Source organism: Salvelinus sp. IW2-2015, linkage group LG19 (genome assembly GCF_002910315.2).
Source record: "Salvelinus sp. IW2-2015 linkage group LG19, ASM291031v2, whole genome shotgun sequence".
Taxonomy (NCBI): domain Eukaryota; kingdom Metazoa; phylum Chordata; class Actinopteri; order Salmoniformes; family Salmonidae; genus Salvelinus; species Salvelinus sp. IW2-2015.
Window position 1 is genome coordinate 13,204,863 of NC_036859.1, and position 19,939 is coordinate 13,224,801.

Sequence of the window (19,939 nt, forward strand, 5' to 3'; positions counted from 1 at the left end):
TAAACCCTGGTGGTAAGTTTTATGATTGACCCCCACTATGTTCATCATGACAGACCAGACCACAATGTCACAGTCAAATACAGTCAAAACCAAAACAATGTCACATCATCAGTTGTGGCATCACAGTACAGCAGAGATTTAACCATGAATTCCTTTATGCCATTTCCCATCAGAGAAATTCAGATCATCAAAGCCTTCAAACTTCAACTTAGTAGTAGGGCAGCAGTACAGTTTGACCAGACTTGATAATGAATACCTTGATCATCCCATTTCAGATTCAATGCATTTTGAAGTGTCATTTTCCAGTCAAGAGTCGCCTCTTCACTGTTGACGTTGAGACTGGTGTTTTGCGGGTACTATTTAATGAAGCTGCCAGTTGAGGACTTGTGAAGCATCTGTTTCTCAAACTAGACACTGTAATGTACTTGTCCTCTTGCTCAGTTGTGCACTGGGGCCTCCCAATCCTCTTTCTATTCTGGTTAGAGCCMGTTTGCGCTGTTCTGTGAAGGGAGTAGTACACAGCGCTCTACGAGATCTTCAGTTTCTTGGCAATTTCTCGCATGGAATAGCCTTCATTTCTCAGAACAAGAATAGACTGACGAGTTTCAGAAGAAAGTTCTTTGTTTCTGGCCATTTTGAGCCTGTAATCGAACCCACAAATGCTGATGCTCCAGATACTCAACTAGTCTAAAGAAGGCCTGTTTTATTGCTTCTTTAATCAGAACAACAGTTTTTAGCTGTGCTAACATAATTGCAAAAGGTTTTTCTAATGATCAACTAGCCTTTTAAAATGATAAACTTTGATTAGGTAACACAACGTGCCATTGGAACACATGAGTGATGGTTGCTGATAATGGGCCTCTGTACGCCTTTGTAGATATTCCATAAAATAACAGACATTTCCAGCTACAATAGTCATTTACAACATTAACAGTGTCTACACTGTATTTCTGATCAAGTTGATGTTATTTTAATAGACAAAAAATTTGCTTTTCTTTCAAAAACAAGGACATTTCTAAGTGACCCCAAACTTTTGAACAATAGTGTATATATATATAGCATGGATAACTGTGATGAACAGGAACCGTAGCATGAGAGCATTTAGACTGACAACAAAGATAAAAAGGTGTGTACATGGGAAGGTGGTTAAATATACAGTTTATTATATTTGATCATTTACACATCACAAACTGACTGTTATTTGAGTCTTATTACATGTACTGAAATTTCAATAACAATAGTATATAATAATGCAGTTATACAATGCGTTTCAGTGTTACAAACCAAMTGAACTGAATAGAATGTTTTTGAAGCACTGTAATAAACTGTCTCGGTGTCCGGTCCTGAAATTGAATGGAAGCTGGAAGACACTTGAGGTCAACTTGGGTATCAACACAGATTAATAGGCAATCCTTGGGGTAGGCCATCGTGTGTTCGTATGGCAAGTGAGCTGCTCCCATCCAAATGCAATGTCCTCTAATTCCCTTATGGTGCAACAGCAATAATGGATATTTCTATAATTTTTTTTTTGCATTTAAATATATCAACATACGAGCAAGATTTAATTTCTTATTTTTTATCTAGTATTTACACATTTCAATCAATATTTAGAACACCACCTTGAAAACGTTTTGTATTTCACTAGTTTCCAATAGAGAATCTATTACTATCACAGGGGACTTGTGCTAATGAGTGTTTTGTAGCAGTTAAAAGCCATGGCCATGGAACAAAACCATTTCAACACCCACATATGTTAACTTTAAGGATGGGTGCAATGTCTTGCTTGTTTATCTATTCTAATGAAAGTGGTGAAAAAGCAGGAGGCCAAGTTATAGCAGACTCCTGTGAATGGTGCTCTTTTCCAGTGACAGTCCAGCCAGTCTGATAACACTATCCCCCCAAAAATGAGAAACCACGACAGAATAACATTTAGTCATTGATGTGAATTGTTTTTCAGCAGTAAACAGATAGAAAACATTGAGCGGAGCACTATACATAACCATGGACAATGTTCCTATTTTCCAAAAATCGATGGAAAAGTTTGTGATTGTTCATTTGTGCAAACATACACACTTGTTTTCCCCTCTTCAGTATGTAACTTGTAAACAAGAATGGCATTCAGTAATCTTGCAAAAGCGTATCGTCTTGGAACCTTACGCAAGAGGCTTTCATCACTTGGTATTATACTTCAAATCAATGAGATGATCAAGAATCTCAGAACAGAATAATTTGAGTACAACAAGGCAACAATTACAACAGCAGTCTACTACTGGGATTCAAGTCAGCTCCTTTGAGCATTGTGATCATAGTTGAGTAGGCATCACTGAAATCTGAATTATCTTACTCACATTGAGGTATACTAAATGAAAGAGTGGTACCAGAAAGATATCTTTCAACCTCCTCTCTTGTTCTATTTATGAATGGACCTGGATATGGTGATGCTACACGTGCTAACCATCGCTAGCCTCTCGGTTCGATATTCAGCACACCAGAACGGACTGTGATTACAAAGGTGTATAAATTGAGATAAAATGAGACYGCTCTGAAGGCCTTTCCATTTACATTACTAAGCTGAAACTTTAATAGGCTGATTAAACCCGATTCAAACACACTCTAATGTCACCCTGTTTAAGAGAATGCAACATGAATGAAACATCCAATACATAGTGTAGAGTCGATGCCTTGATATGGCCCTATCACCTGAGTTCTGTTTTAAAAGTGGTTTATTCATATGATAGTATTCTATTTCTATTCAGGCAATTCACAGATCCTACTACTCTTTGAGTATTTATCACTGACCATGTTGGTAATAATATATACGTTATTTCACAGTTTGCTGTCAAACCCCAAAGATCCCAGGTCCCACCCTGTTTTATGTTGTCAACAAGCAAACTCCTCAAAGTTGCCTAGAGTCGGGTGACGAGGTAACATGTTCGGTGTGAATCCGAGACTGTCCGAGTGACTCCGGAGGGTGTCACAGGTGCTCTGTAAGACAAAGTAAGGGGGAAGAGGAGTTGAACCGTATTAAGGGATGGGTGATGAGAGAGTGAGGAGAAGAGGAGAGAGGCATGCGGGTCACAGTAAAAATGGGAGGGGATGTGACATTAACAGGAAAAAAAGAACAATAAATAAATGAGTATTCAACATAACCAGGACCAAGAGGAAAACAGAATACAAAAAGAAGTGGCATAACATGATGTTAACCATCGTTGATGCATCAGACAGGAAGATGGTTGAAAGCATAGTGTACACATTGACAAAATAATTCAATACAAATGGGATAACATATAAAGAAAAATGATTAAAGTGGTAGTGCAGGGGACAGTTACAATAGGTCAGTAATGTTTCACGGTATGGGTAGAGAGATGAAAGAATATGAGAGAAAGATAAGAGGGGTATGGTATGGGCGAAGGAGGGAAAGAGAAAAGAAAACAGTTTTTTCAGTCCTTGTCTCGATATTAGTATCTTCATTTGTACATGGTCATTGACACACACATAATGTTTGCATACGTTTAGTGCAACTGCGGTTGTTTCAGTTAATATATTGCTGTTATGTGGGTTCAAAAGACGCAATAGCCAAAGATATAGATAGCTATTCCAGCAGATGAACAACCATTTCATTTGGTGCAAACTGCATTGCATGCAGACCTGTGATAGCATCACTAAGGAATGCATCTAGTGATGTTATTGGGCACWGGATCCAGTACAAATGGTCCCCTAAAATGGACCTCGTTCCTGCAGGAAAGCTAGTAGGAAATAATATCGATGATCCCTGCGGATCGGCTTTTATTGTACTATCTACAACTTATTCTGTATTTATACATTTATATTTTTCTCAGGAAACTGCATTTTATCCTAAGGGAAGGAAAGCATCTTCAGAAACAAAAAGAAGCAAGACTGTATTGCTTACTAGCAAAGTCCCAAACGTTCTTAACAGATGTAGAATCCAACCAACTCATTGCTTATAATAAACCGATAATAATCTCGGGAAGGCAAATTGATTTATGGTATTGAGAGTCATTGATTTCCAAATGGTATCTACAGAGGAAAATGCATTACATTGGCTATAATATCATTGACCTATTGCTGTGTTGGAAAAGCACATTTATAAAGTGATCACTACTTTAAAATCAACCACCAAACCAGCTTTAGGTGAACCAACATCTCGTTAACCAGAAAGGAAATGTATGAAATGGTTCCCAGAATGTCTGAAAAAGAAGGACAGTATGGGAGGGAGGATCTATTATCAATGGGGTTTGCTACCTGGGGGCATGATTAGGCGTGACACCAGGGCTGGTTGGGTTCTCTGGAAACTCCTGGAATAGACATGATGAAAAAAGAAAGATGAGGGTGACCCCAAAAAATCAAATGCAGAGCTGATAAGTAAAACAATTGGCTCCAAGCAAGTTTGTCTTTGCAAAACGGCTAGGCCTACAGCCCTGTGTAATCGATTGAGAATAGACAAGAACGCTGCACACTAATACCTAAAGGTCACAGAGAGCTACCTCCGTTCAGCCATTTGATTTCAATGAAAGTTTCAAAAATCAGATCAATTTGAGAAAGCAAGGTACCATTGCTAGTCTCTGCCATGTATGTTTTGTAATGCTTAAAAAAGGGTAGACATTCATCATTCAATAATATAAATCACAAACATACTGTATCTTGTTGTGAAAATGGTTGCTATTTGCTCCCTTCATTTTAGCACATCTAATGTACTATGTAAAGTAAGTAGTCCTAGAACTATTATACCACTACATTTAACACTCATGTGCATGACTTATTTTAGCATACAGTAGGTTGCACTGTCTCATACTGTTTTCATTTAGCACTTTATCTAATGTAGATTGACTCACTGGGTGGTTAGAGAGGAGAGAAGGTGAATGGAGTTGGCAGAAAAGGGGAGGATTGGAGAACATGAGAGTCAAAGGTATCACAAATGGCTTATCATTATGTTTTAATGCAAAGAAAGCCTTCAATAATGGATGATTCCATGACATGGGTGGAGAAACTATATGTGGTAGTGAAACACAGCATTACATCCACCTAAAGCTCCATGTTCTTGTTTCATGTTGCAGTACGTGCCTCCAGTCAGGGTATGTAATATAACATTGTTGGCTCCTGCTGATTAAAACCATCTAAAGCCTGAGGAAAAACTTGATGTGAAATGCCACAAAGGTATTTTTTAAACTCTACTCTGTTGATTTACTATGAAACAAGGCAACAGGCATGGAAACAGGGATGTTTGTATTCCATGTGTCCAGATTTAACTGTTCAGATATGATGGGTTCCATCACTATCAAGCTGATATTTTCATAGGCAGCCCAATTCGGATCTTTTTTTATTTTCTTCAATAATTGGTCTTTTGACCAATCACATCAGATCTTTTCCAATCTGATCTGATTGGTCAAAAGACAAAAAAATCGGAATAGGGCTGGCTGTGTAACGCAGCCATAGTGCTCACACAATGTGTATATAATGACAGGATTCAATGCCTAGAGTGGATCTTTCATAGGGTACATCCAGTTGAACAATTGTACTTTTCTCTATCCTTTGTCACATAGAATGCTCTGAATGAACCTGACATATCCTTTTATTTGAACAAACAAACAAAAATACAGAACCATATCTATGAATATAATTATCAAACACATCTTGCTTTTTCAACTGTTTAAATTACTAAAAGTCAAACTATGTCTAAGTGTCCAAATCTATAATATTTGATAGGTTTAACTTCCTCTCAACAACAAAAGTGTATTTTAAAGCTTTCCTGTCCGTTCAGTCTTATCAAAATAGAGTTTTAAAAATAAATATCAGTAGGGAAAATACCTTCTTGGTACATGTAGCTGCAGTTATCTCAGGAGTGGGGCCAGGACCTCTTTTCCCTCACCTTTTCTTCCACATCAGTTTATAGGCCAAACTCCAAGATTGAAGCAACCGTGCATGCAGACAACTCATGCAGAAACAGAAACCCAGGGCTTTTTCACTACCTTGGAACCAGGCTTTGAGCATATACTGTATATAATTAAGGAAAAAGTGCTCACTTTGATTAGTGTTCCACCTCTGTCATTGACTGGTCATGAAAAAGGCTTGAGTTTCTGAAACATTACATTGTGTTATTTTGTTTGTAGTGCAGTGCAGAACTACAAACCAGTGCATTGTGGGAGACTCAAATTACCAGATTGTCACTCGGACAACGCTGTGGTCGCTTCTTGCGCATGAAGTAACCCAAAACCTTATCCTTAAATACCTAAATAAAAGAACATCTCGTTAACATCACAACAATCCAGGCACATGCAAAAACTTAAACCCATATAGACAGACAATATCATTATGTTAAGGGCTTATCTTATTTTTTATTAAATTCAGATAATTCATCATCATTAACTCTACAGTACTACTTGAGAATACTTTTAGGTGATTAAACAAATGTGAGTGCTTCCACTTTACCTCATATAAGTAGTCGAATATTTCCAGTATCGTTAAAACACTGGCTCCAATGAACAGACCCATCTGACCTCCGATGTCACCTGAAAAGAGGATGACAGATTAACAGACATGGACAGGCAAAAACACAGTAGGTCAGGTAATAACATAGTGCCTGAAACCATTCTTGAAACATTTACTTTAACTCTTAGTATCTCAACCAGCTGAGCGGAACTGTGAGACTGTGGACTGTCCATCCAGACATTGCTTTTTATCTGCCTCTCCCGACTGAGTGCTCTTTTCAAGTACAATATAAAAACACATTCAGCCGAGACTTAAAAGAAAAGGTTAAAAAGAAAATAGGCTCAAAAGGAGTTTAGCCCAGTGCTTGCTGAGGATTTGAGTTTTAGGTCTAGTACGTTTCCTCTCTGTCTGTAAAAACAGACAATGAGCCTGGTGGGGGAACATCTCTCACCAAGCAACCCTGCAATTTCATACGCTTTCTTCTGCTCAATCTTCTCATAATTCAACGCCTCAAAGAAGATGTCCAGAACTAGTACGTTTTCTCTAGAGACACAAACAAAACATATACAAAAGGTGTTACACTGCAACGTACATCTTAAAGATACAATTGATTGATTTTGTTTATCAATTCGGAGACATTTTGCATTACTTTTCATTCGTAATGTGAACTGTGGATAACAAAATCGTGCTTCATTTATGATAGATTTTTTTATCGAAATGCAAACATATGAGCCCTACATCACTTATGTTAACTCACTTTAACTATCCAGGTACTTACCCGATGTATTGCTCAGTTTTGTTGAATTTCTTGGCCAGATATTTGGCAGAGGCTTTACTGGGTATTTTCACCATGGACAGCTCCTTGCCATAGCGTATCATGTTGCATGGTGTCTCACACACACAGTAGTCATTGTCCTTTTCTACCAAGAAGTCTGTGGAGGATGACAATTGAACGGGAGTCTATGTTTTCAAAAAGGTGATAAGAATATAGCCTACTAGAAACAATTCACCCAGTCAGCTGTCCCCACATGCTTCAAGATGGCCACCATTGTTCCTGTACCCAGGAAGGCAAAGATAACTGAACTAAATGACTACCGCCCCGTAGCACTCACTTCTGTCATCATGAAGTGCTTTGAGAGACTAGTCAAGGGTCATATCACCACCACCTTACCGGCCACCCTAGGCCCACTTCAGTTTGCATACCGCCCCAAATTGTCCACAGGCAATGAAATCGCCATCACACTGCCCGATCCCATCCGGACAAGAGGTAAGAATGCTGTTTATTGACTACAGCTCAGCATTCAACACCATAGTACCCTCCAAACTCATCATCAAGCTGGAGGCCTTGGGTCTCAACCCCGCCCTGTGCTATTGGGTCCTGGACTTTCTGACGGGTCGCCCCCAGGTGGTGAAGGTAGGAAACAACATCTCCACTCCACTGATCCTCATCACTGGGGCCACACAAGGGTGCATGCTCAGCCCCCTCCTGTACTTCCTGTTCACCCACGACTGCGTGGCCATGCATGCCTCCAACTCAATCATCAAGTTTGCAGACGACACAACAGTAATGGGCTTGATTACCAACAATGACGAGACAGCCTACAGGGAGGAGGTGAGGGCAGGGAGGCTGAAGAAATTTGTCTTGTCACCCAAAACCCTGACAAACTTTTACAGATGCACAATCGAGAGCATCCTGTCGGGCTGTATCACAGCCTGGTACGGCAACTGTACTGCCCTCAACCGCATTGCTCTCCAGAGGGTGGTGCGGTCTGCACAACGCATCACCGGGGGCAAACTACGTGCCCTCCATGACATCTACAGCACCCGATGTCACAGGAAGGCCAAAAAGATCATCAAGGACATCAACCACCCAAGCCACTGCCTGTTCACACCGCTACCATCCAGAAGGTGAGGTCAGTACAGGTGAACCAAACAGCTTCTATCTCAAGTCCATCAGACTGCTTAACAGCAATCACTGACTCAGAGAGGCTGCTGCCTACATTGAGACCCAATCACTGGCCACTTGAATAAATGGATCACTAGTCACTTTAAACAATGCCACTTTAAATAATGGCACTTTAATAATGTTTACATATCTTACATTACTCATATCATATGTATATACTGTATTTTATACCATCTATTGCACCTTGCTTATGCTGCTCAGTCATCGCTCATCCATATATTTATATGTACATTTTCTCATTCACCCCTTTAGATTTGTGTGTATTARGTAGTTGTTTGGAAATTGTTAGATTACTTGTTAGATATTACTGCACTGTCGGAACTAGATGTACAAGCATTTCACTTCACTCGCATTAACATCTGCTAACCATGTGTATGTGACCAATAGAATTCGATTTGATTTGATTTGAAATCAGCAGTTCCTTATTTCAAAATTGTATAAAAGCTTACTTACTAATATTTAAACTAAAATGTTACAGAAGCCCTGACGCCAAAGGCAGCATTTAAAAAAAAAATACTTAGACTTTGGAATTATCTTGTTTGAACGACTTAGTATACTCATTTGAACAACTTAGTCTCTCGTTCAAATGACTTAGTATCTTATTGAAACAACTTAGTAAAAAAAGTTGTTCAAACGTCTTTCAAACGAGATACTGAGTCATTCAAGTGAGATACTATGTCGTTTGAGCGACTTATTATCTAGTTTGAATGACGTCATTGTTATTTTATCTAATTAGGCCTCATTTGTTATGTAGCTTGTCAGACCATGTAATGGTTGCTGCAGCCATTCATTCACTGATTCCATCCATTGTACAACTGAATGCCTTCAACTGAAATGAGTCTTCCGCTTTAAACCCAACCCCTCTGAATCAGATACTGCCTTAATCAACATCCACGTCTTCGGCACCCAGGGAACAATGGGTTAATTATGAAATTATGAAAAGTATTAATAACATTCCGCCCATGAGGCCACTAGGTAATTTGACTGCAGGAAAGGGGTCTACTTACATTCAGGCTTTTCGAATACAGTGCCTTCATAAAGTATTTATACCCCTTGACTTATTTACATGTTGTTGTGTTACAGTCTGAATTCAAAATATGTTAAATAGATTTTTGTTCTCACCAATCTAAACACAATACCCCATAATGACAAATTATTTTATTTACATAAGTATTTACACCCCGGAATCAATACATGTTAGAATCACTTTTGGTAGTGATTACAGCTGTGAGTCATCCTGTGTATGTTTCTAAGAGCTTTGCACACCTGGACTGTACAATATTTGCACATGATTCTTAAAAAATATATTAAAGCTCTGTCAAGTTGGTTGTTGATCAATGCTAGACAGTCATTTTCAAGTATTGCCATAGATTTTCAAGCTGATATAAGTCAAAACTGTAACTAGGCCACTCAGCAACATTCAATGTCATCTTGGTAAGCATCTTGGTAAGCAACTTGGTTAATTAAGCATCTTGGTAAGCAACTTGGTTAAGCATCTTGGTAAGCCTTGTGTTTTAGGCTATTGTCCTGCTGAAAGGTGAGTTTGTCTCCCAGTGTCTGTTGGAAAGAAAAGTGAACCACGTTTTCCTCCAGGATTTTGCCTATGCTTAGCTCTAGTCTGTTTATTTTTATCATAAAAAACGTCCTAGTCCTTGCCGATGACAACCTTCCTGGTCTTTGTGGTTTAATCTGTTTTTAAAATTCACTGCTTGACTGAGGGACATGTGTTGGGTACATCAATTACGTAGTCATTCCAAAATCATGTTAAACACTTATTGCACACAGAGTGAGTCCATGCAACTTGTTATGTGACTTGTTATTCACATTTTTACTCCCAAACCTATTTAAGCTTGTCATAACAAGGGGGTTGAATACTTATTGACTGAAGACATTTCAGCTTACAAAATGTCTAAAAACATAATTACACTATGATATTATGGGGTATTGTACGTAGGCCAGTGACACAACATCTCAATTCAATCTATTTTCAATTCAGGTTGAACAAAATGTGGGAAAAGTCATAGGGTGTGAAAACTTTCTGAAGGCACTGTATATTCCATTCTCCTTTCTCTTGTTTATATTATAGTTATATTTCCACTAATATTCCGGTATGTTATTAAGCTTTAAATTGTGTCTGCCTTTTTTTTWTTATTATTATTATTTTTTATTATTTTGGGGGGGTTGGATCAGCTTAATCTTGCGGAAAGAATGTTGCTTCCAATGTAATTGTCTGCATCATTTCCAATCCCCCATATTTTTTGGGGTAAATATATATATCCCTACACGCATGCATACATATACACATATATACATACACATACCTATATAGACATACATACTTTTTTAAAGAATATACCTTTATTATTATTCCCCGCACCCTACCACCGATCCCCCAATTGGAGTAAACTAATAAACACTTCTGCTTTTACCTTCAATTTATACATCTTATACCCATCTTACAGACACAGTCCACTTTACAATAGTTCTCTCTTATTTGTTCTTAGTCCTTCCTCTATTTCTGTTGTCCATCCAATTTTATTTCCACTTGTAACTGTGCTATTTCACAAAAGCTCCGCACCTATACACATTTCACAGATCCCGTATGCCCTACATTGTTTATCTTGTTATTTAGTCCACCCTTCAGTCCACTCAACCCCTCCCATCTATCTTCCAACATCATCCATTTCGGATTTTTATTTGCCATATATTTTTCAACTGTGCTGTGATGCTTCACAAAAGACTTGAACCTTCCTATTCTCATAGCTTCTATAGATTGTAAATTAAAAATAAACATTTTTGCTAAAATAATTATATTATTATTATTGATTGTTGACTATGGCTTTTCAAATCCCCCAGTATTGCTATCTGTAGCGTTAGTTTTAGGCAAATGTTGCAATTCTTCAGCCATTCCTGGACCTGTGACCAAAAACGAGCTACATATGGACAATACCAAAATAAATGATCTAATGACTCTGCCTCCTCACAACAGAATCTGCAGAGCTGGGAAGATTGTATACCCCATATATATAACATTCTATTAGTTGCAAGAATTTTACAGTAATTTAAATTGAAAAATTCGAAGTTTTGAATCCGGCGTTGTTTTGCGTATCAATCATAAACCGGATTGTGTCTGCCTTAATAATAATAATAATAATTGTTTTTGATATTTTAACTTCACTAAATTGATTTATATTTTGGTGTTTCTACCACCCCCCCCCAAAMAAAATGAAAGCACATTTTACAGTAGCCTATGTATTGCCTACCTAAAACATCCATTAATACATTTGAAGTCCTTCAAAATATAAACTACGTATCCTAATGTTAGAAAGATGAATGTAAACTAGATAAAGGCTACTGTGGGTGGGGCAGGCTAAATAATTACAACCGAAAAGGCCTAATTAAAAGAATAGGGATAAAGGAAATGAAAAATGCTAGGCAGAGCATGCCCCGAGTTTGTGGCTGAGCAGTWCCAGAGCGAAATTGGAGTGGTAGAGAAGGCCGACAACATTTCTTCAAATTTTCTCTGATTATGCTCTACTCCTCGCTCCACACTCGCCCACTTACATGCTCTGGCACTCAAAAGCAGACGGGCTTTAGGCTGTCAAAGAACTGTCAATGAATAATAATATCAATGGATGGAATCAGTGAAGGAMTGGCTGCAGCAACCATGACACGAAACAAATGAGGCCTAATTAGAACAAATAACAACTAAATCGYTTTTTGAAAAATCGTTTGAACGAGATACTAAGTCGTTCACACAAGATACTAAGTCGTTCAAACGAGATAATTCCAAGAGTAAGTATTTGTAATTTTTTTGCCTTGTGCTTCAGGGCTTTCAGAAAAATGTTGTGTGGTGTATCTACTAACAACAAGTTCATATTCCTAATATAGATATCATGACCATTGTCTGCCTTACCTAAAGCTGGGTCTGCACAGTCTTTGTACTGCTCGGGTGTGCATACCATTGAGGTCCCTATTCAACAAGAGAGAGAGAGAGGGCGGTGGGGGGGGGCTAAAATATGAATGTGAACTTCATCCCATTAACGTCATTACATATTCCCATGCAGAACAACAACAACAACAACAACAACATTATTCATCCTATTCCATTGGTGAACTATGTGATGGTCAAGCCAATGTGTGTGAGTACCCGGCATGTGGACCATCCTGCAGTTACAGTTCTCCACCAGGTAGCGTGTCTCACAGTCGATACGGCAGGCTGTGATGCTGTATGTGGAGAAGAACTCAGAGTCGATGGGAGTGGACTTGCAGTCTCCCCAAGGGGGAGGGAGGTACTGAAGCTGGGAAAGAACAGAGCACAGGCTTCCCCTCAGTATGTTGGCACAGTATAGGAACCACTGTCAATAGCAGCTAGTCAATCCCAGCCCAGCGGGAAACCCAACATAAAAAGTGCACACAAGCAGACAAAAAACAAACAGAAAGGTATCAAACGTTTAATAAGGGAACATAATGTTTTCTGGATGCTGTTCACATCTACAAGAATATTCCACTCAGACGACGGTGTAGCTGGTAAACACAGCTCACAGAAAGCAGCAAGCAGACACCATGCAGTAAATCACTGATGCAAGTCAGGTCTAGTGCTGAAAGGAAAGCAGAGTACCATGGGGGGTATGGAGACAGGGCAAATATAATCTGTAAATATGTAACTTCAGACTGGACACCACAATTAATGGGGAATTATTGTTTTAAATACTTCCCAGGGAATGTTCTACTGTATGTAGATATGTTTATGAGGTTTTTAGATGAATACAATGGAATTGTTGTCTTGACAGACTTTATGCAAACCTTGACTTCCTACATTTTAGGAATGAATGCAGCTGATTATGATGTACTGTATGGTAACAAAAACCACAATGTTATTCAAATTATGTTGGATTGGGTACTTTCCCTGATAAACTATTTGCAGTGTGATATGATACAAACAGTACAGAGAACTTCACTCAACAGTTTGAAAGTCTAACAGTACTACGAATCTACTTAACAAAAATTAACGAGCTACTTTTCTAGTCAAAGTGACACATTATCTTCATCAGTCAATTTGTGCGTTCAACAAACCGTATTGCAAAAAAAAAGCTGATCAGCGGTACAAACAATCAGGCATAATTGACCTGGATACCAACCCAACAACATGTATTGCCAGGTGTACTACACGACTTTCAAAATTCGAACATTGTTGAGCCTCACATTAAACGACTGTCTTCCTTGTAGTTTTTTGTCTTGCCAACTTAGTGGTTCGCACACTAAACGATGTGGCAATGACACGTTTTGAGAACGGTGATCAGCAATAGCCAATGAGAGCTCGTCAGAGAAGAAGCCAGTGAGATRATGACGTTATATTGCATCACACAGAATGTGTAGACTCTCAAGCAGGAGCGATGACTTCTACTAGTATGCGTTTATACYTGCCTTTAACCAAAGCCAAAGTGTCTCATCATTACAGCTCTGAAGTTCACAAGTAATGTTATTCAATTCAAAATGTATTGGCTAAATATTTCAACTGTATGGCAAGCGTGAATGTCTGACTGAAAACATTTATGAGACTGCACCATTATGTGTGCAAGACAAAAAACAACAGGAAGGACGGTTGTTTAATGTGAGAGGCTCTGTCATGCCTGCTCCCGCTCTCCTTCTCCGGCACTCGAGGGCGCCAGGCTGCCCTTCATTACGCACACCTGTCACCATAATTACGCGCATTAGCGCTCACTGGACTCCTTCACTTTGTTGATTGCCTTCCCCATTTCTGTCTGCTCCACCGTTTGTTCCCTRTGTCTGCATTAATGTCGTTATGTGTTCATGTCCAGACGCTGTGCTGTCCTGTTCCATGTCCGTTGCTATTAAATGTTCACTCCCKGTACCTGCTTCTCATCTCTACCAGTGTTGATCCTTTCAGAATGCTGACACCACTAAAATAAGCATCAGGGAGTTTTTGTTTTTGGTTGGTGACGTCTTGTCCAGGTGCCGTCGCCGAGGGAACTGGGGATGCCTCAGCTAGCTCATCGGGCTTCCACGCCATAGCTCTCTCGAGAGGTCTTCTTGCCTCGGTGGGCTCGGCAGGCACCCACCCCACGTCATGCTTCAGCCGGCCCATAGGCTCCCATGCCTCAGCCGGTTCGTCAGGCTCCCATGCCTCAGCGGGATCGTCGGGATTTCATGCCTCAGCCGGATCGTCAGGCTCCCACGCCTCTGTCGATTATTCGGGCTTCTACGCCCCAGCCTGCTTGTCCAGCGCCCGTGCCTCAGCTGGCCCGTCAGGCTCACCCAGGTGGGATGGCAGGTCGCGCTCCTAGAGGGGGGGGGGGGGGGGTTCTGTCACACCTGCTCTCCCTCTCTGGCGCTCGAGGGCACCAGGCTGCCCTTCAGTACGCACACCTGTCACCATCATTACGTGCATTAGCGCTCACTGGACTCCTTCACTTTGTTGATTGCCTTCCCCATTTCTGTCTGCTCCACCGTTTGTTCCCTGTGTCTGCATTAATGTCATTATGTGTTCATGTCACGACGCTGTGCTGTCCTGTTCCATGTCCGTTGCTATTAAATGTTCACTCCCTGTACCTGCTTCTCGTCTCTACCAGCGTCGATCCTTATGTTTGGATTTTGAAAGTTGTGTACACCCGGCATAAGTCTTGAAGTGACTTAAAATGTAAAACTTGAAGTCTTCATTAAGCCAACAGGCTCTCATAACCATTGTCCCCTTAGGAAATAAAAACCCAGAGGAAATATCAGATCCTCTAGACGGATAGAACCTTACTCTAAAAGGGCCACATTAAACACAACGATTGGCCATTAGGAGACATTAAGCAGATGAAGAGTATCCTAGCAGTATGAAACATTCAAATGCAAAGCCCTAAACAACAAAACAAACAAACCAACTGCACAATAATACTGGTTGCACCATATACAACAGCTTGTATGAAGACAAAGAATGGATAATGACTGCTGGATGTGTGAGCTGAAGTGGAAAGGATAGCATTATGTGTTCCTAATCCATAGTGATGGTAGTTATAATGAGACAGAAGACAGAGATTAACCAGGAAGGGACAGACATTGAAATGTAGTCACTACAGCCACATGGAGGGAGATGATTGGTCCATTCCGTCATGAAGACTTGAAGGGGGAATGTAATTGGGTGGCTCTTAGTTTGTGGCATACATGCAGCATACCCAGACAGACATACGGTACGCTACCCGCTGCTCTTGGGAGGAAACAAACGTTTGGAAGCCGGGGGCGACCCCAAAGCCCAGCTGGTGGGGGAAAGGAGGCTCTGACTGTGTGTGAATCTGAACCTTTACTCCGGCCTCATAGGACGTCTCATCTGGGGGAGGGACCAGTAAACACATCACCACCAACAGAGAGCAGTAACAGTGATGCATTAACGAATAGGACAACATCTGTCAAAGCCCTTGGTTTGGACCCTGAATATAAGCAGTCAGCCAGCCATCCAGCCTATAGGTGTTCATCTTACTGAGCCCCAAAACAGCTGTGCCCAGATCTGAGGACAACAGCCCAAATTAGTTCAGAAACGGTGATTTCTTGTCATTCAGCCATCTTGCAATAATTGATCATACCCACTCAAAGCTTGATTGGTGGACATGTTTGTAAACATATTGCTCCAAATTTCAACACCAAGTGATTCTATGTTTTGTTGGTGTATAATTAATGTGTCCTTTAACGACTGGTTTTGAGGTCAGACTTGTCTTCCACTGAGATTGTGAGAGGGTTACATGTTTGTATCATGTGGTTGTAGTGAGGTAGATATGGGTGGTTCTGGTGAAGGGAAGTATGATAAGTCATGTATTCATCAGTTCCTCTGAAAGGGGTTTGAAAAGCTTTAAAGAGTTGAAGGATATGGGGTTAAAAAAATGTATCAATCATTTTGGATTGATTTGAGATGGTGATACTAGTATGATAGTTGAATCCGTCCAGATTTATATGGCACAATAATCAATTCAGTACAATTAATGTCAATGAATTGCTCTAGTCATTAGAGGAGTTTAATTTGCATATCAACTGTAAATTTAACAGCTATTTTACAAGGAAAGTTGGTTGAATTCAGAGTTGTTTGGATTGTGGTGTCCAATTGTCTGTTTTAGAGATGCACTGCATCGATAACCTCATGTTATTCTTTCGAATATGAAGAGAGGGGTTTTGAAGAGCCCCTTGATAAAGAATCTTCTTTGGGATAAAATAACTTGTTGAATAACTTGTAGGTCAAGGTGTAATTTTCATGTATTCAAATATTTTTCTGGTAATTATTTCTAATCCTGATAATTACATTTTGTAACTCAGTCAGCAGGAAAAGTTTTACAAACCCTGAACCCTGAGTTTTCACTAACTTCTGAAGAGAAACTAAGTTGTGACTTGTACAGTCAATAAGATGTGTATCTTCAATGAGTGTATAAAACATGACATTGTGACTCCAATGACACTTTGAGGTCCTTCACAATAAAGTGGTTGCCAGAGGAAATATCTGTCTCTAGATCACAGCTGTATTTCACCTTCCTGTCACTGTTTCAAGTTATAATCACAGGATTTCATAAGCTGCAGGCTGAGTGGCATGTTATTGCAATAGATTTGATAGTGTGTGTTGTTGGGGCAAAATGGTATGTTGCAGTCTAATGTTATATAAATGCTTTAGTTAAATAATACTATATGTCCTATATCACTGGTAATTTTCCACAAATGTCCAGTACCCTCTTCATACACCGCAGAAAATAGTGATTTGTTACTGTCTCCTTGTCTAAAGGCCCAGCAAAGGCTGAATTCTTGTTATATCTATTTAGGTTCTAAAGATCTTATCACTCCCCAATCTTAGACACATAGGCTGTGAAAACTGGTTAGAACCGGTTCTTGTTTGTTCAATGCTTTAAGAAATTGGAGCCAAGTACCCCTTATCTCTCATGTAAGCTTGCCTCCCCTAGGAAGGGTAAACAGCTCTTTGTGTAGATGAAGTATAATTCATCAGTAATAGTTAAGTTCCTCTCCAGTTTCATCCTGAGTGTGAGCTTCCCTGCAATTGCTTGAATAAACTCTTATAAACAGAATAATGAGCTCTGCCTGTTCCTTGGAACGAGTTTTCCTCAACAGTGTGATGCTACAGTATTTTTTTGTCGTATTAAAATGATTACTCATTTTCATGACATGTTTTGATTTGGTTGGGTTTTAATGTGAAAATCAATGTGGGTATTATGGGCATGTACTGTACCTCCCTGTTCTATTAATGAAGTCCAGGGAATTTTTGGGAGCATACCCTGAACGTTATTACTTCTCTCTCTCTCCACTGATTACAGGGAAAGGACTCTGCTAAGAGGGTCTGTTAATGACCCATAGCATTAGCCAATTAGCTATTTGAGATTCAGGATGATCATTTTTAAAAGTCTACAAGGCTCCATTATTTTAATGTTTGATCAAGGAAATTGATGTTTGACATTCACTGACATAATCTGGAATCTGTGTACTGTACAGTGTGACAAGGGGGCTGTTATCCTTCCCTGTGGTTACAGTTAGTGACAATGGCAGGACAGTGAAATAGATGACCTAAGGATTTGAAAAAAAGGATGGCCATTACGGACGCGAGGAAAGCGGAGTTCTCGGGACGTTTCAGTTCAGTTCGGTATGAAAATGACACTTGAGGTCCTAACTTTGCCTTATTTTAATATTCGTTTCTGACAACTGGYTGATGCCTACTAGGGATATTGCTCAATTTTGACTGGTCACAGGGCCCATCAGATACAGGCTAATTCATAGGACCGTGCTTACAGGCACTGTAGCCTATAGCTACGTCTTTTTTCAGCTCTAATTTCAATATCATCTGAAATTTATCCACACAAGGTAAATGAAATCCTTAGAACATCTGTTTGATACGATGTACCAGATATGCTCAATTATCCATGATTTGTATTTCTACTGAGTGGAGTTGATTTAAGCGAGAGAGCTTCTGAAGACGTGTAATTTCTGCTAAATGCGTGCTACTCTTGGGAGCCAATTCTGACTACACTTTAATCACGGCCAGTAATTCAAGTTTAGTCATTTTTTTGCCCTCTCTTGCAAAGCCATGATGATTGTGCTACATTGCTTTTTTGTTACACCAGAAAATGTAAAGTTCACACTGAAATGGTTTTCCTTTTTACAAAAAAAGTTAACGGCTTGCTATGGTTCTATGCATTTTGTGAAAAGCAAACCAAATTCTTCCGAATGTTATTGTTTCTCTCTACATAGTGTTATTACGCATCACTGAATCCAATGTTTGCAGGATTCAGCGATATTATACTATTTTTCTCCCATCCTAAGTGGGATCAGTCATTGCCAGCAACATTATATGGAAAATGTACTTTTGAGCTGACGGAGATGTGTGTGCACTGCCTGGGGTACTTTAGCTCTGGCCCACCAATAACTGTAAATAAATGTATAGACAGTGTCTGCTTGGTACATCCAATCCGTCTTTCCCTCTGTATCCATTGTTGGATGCATAGTGGGTAGCGAATACCACATTGTTACTACTTCAGTTCAGAGTCATTAGACTGTTTTTTTGTCCAGGATTAGCTAATGCCCTGGCTGCATGTTATTCCATGCATGAATGGTAAACACAACGGATTTTGCTCCAGGCTCTGAGACACAGAAGGTATAGCCAATGACAAGACGAGGAAGAAGGGTTGGAGGTTTGGATAAAAACACGGACAAAAAGCAGAGCGAGAGGACGAAGGAAGGAAGGGAGGGAAAGGTGTTTGTGCGAGAGGCTGAGCATTAGGTACCAGTTGCTGCTGACATGACACAAAAGTTTGAAAACCAGGGGCCACACCAAATCCCAGCTGGTCAATGAAAGGAGGCTCGTCCTGGCTGTGGATCTGAACCTTGATGCCTGCTTCGTACGAGGTCTCGTCTGTGGATACATACAGCAGGCCAGAGAATGTAACAACAGAAACCTCTGCTCCTCTCCTTAACCGGATTGAAGGCATTAAGTGTTGTGTTGGGAATGGGATGTTATTTACTGGATATCTGTTGTTGTGATAAAGCCAATGTTGAAATGCACTGTTAAGAAGGAACCCTTTTTCCCAAGATGGAGACATTAAATGTTGTGTTGGATAAATGTTTGAACTGCATTATCTGTTGTTGTAATACTGTCCAGGTGAAATTCTGTGCTAGGAAGGCACCTTGAATGCATGTCTGTTGGCTGGTTGATTTTCAAAGTTCATTCTACCATGGCCCAAAATCCAGTCATTACTGCATTCAAATGGACAGATTAGTTATTGTGGTTCTAACTAAGTGAAGTCATACGACTGCGTACTCACCTGTCTCTCCCCAAACAGGTAAATATTCATCCTGTTGAATGTCTAGCATGATCTCCAGCCCGTTTCCTGTCCCGCCTTTTAACGTCGTCAACAACGGGTTGCCGTCCAAGCCAGAGTTGAAGGTGTAGCATTTCCCATACCGCGTGTAAATCTGCAAGAAGAAGAAGGTAAATGACATTAATAGCGAGTAAACAGCACAGTCACTTTGTGTAATGGTTGC

The 19,939-nt window shown here is 39.9% G+C and overlaps 1 protein-coding gene across 6 annotated transcripts in view; it reads right to left on the reverse strand.

Annotated features, from left to right (window-relative positions):
* Positions 1-1,141: 1,141 nt before the first annotated feature.
* LOC111979413 (acid-sensing ion channel 1C) overlaps positions 1,142-19,939 on the reverse strand; it is a 193,415-nt gene continuing 174,617 nt past the window's right edge. For 2 of the 6 annotated variants that reach the window (XM_024009931.2, XM_024009928.1), the window contains exons 2-11: positions 19,720-19,870; positions 19,183-19,310; positions 12,564-12,714; positions 12,330-12,386; positions 7,226-7,379; positions 6,899-6,990; positions 6,448-6,527; positions 6,176-6,247; positions 4,264-4,316; positions 1,142-2,985 (exon numbers count right to left, since the gene is read on the reverse strand). In XM_024009931.2, the coding sequence (XP_023865699.1) occupies positions 2,907-2,985; positions 4,264-4,316; positions 6,176-6,247; positions 6,448-6,527; positions 6,899-6,990; positions 7,226-7,379; positions 12,330-12,386; positions 12,564-12,714; positions 19,183-19,310; positions 19,720-19,870 (1,017 nt within the window). In that variant the 3' untranslated portion in view covers positions 1,142-2,906. Of the gene's footprint in view, positions 2,986-4,263; positions 4,317-6,148; positions 6,248-6,447; positions 6,528-6,898; positions 6,991-7,225; positions 7,380-12,329; positions 12,387-12,563; positions 12,715-15,618; positions 15,747-19,182; positions 19,311-19,719; positions 19,871-19,939 lie in introns of all 6 variants that reach the window. The other 4 variants (XM_024009933.2, XM_024009932.1, XM_024009929.1 and 1 more) reach the window with 3 other exon arrangements.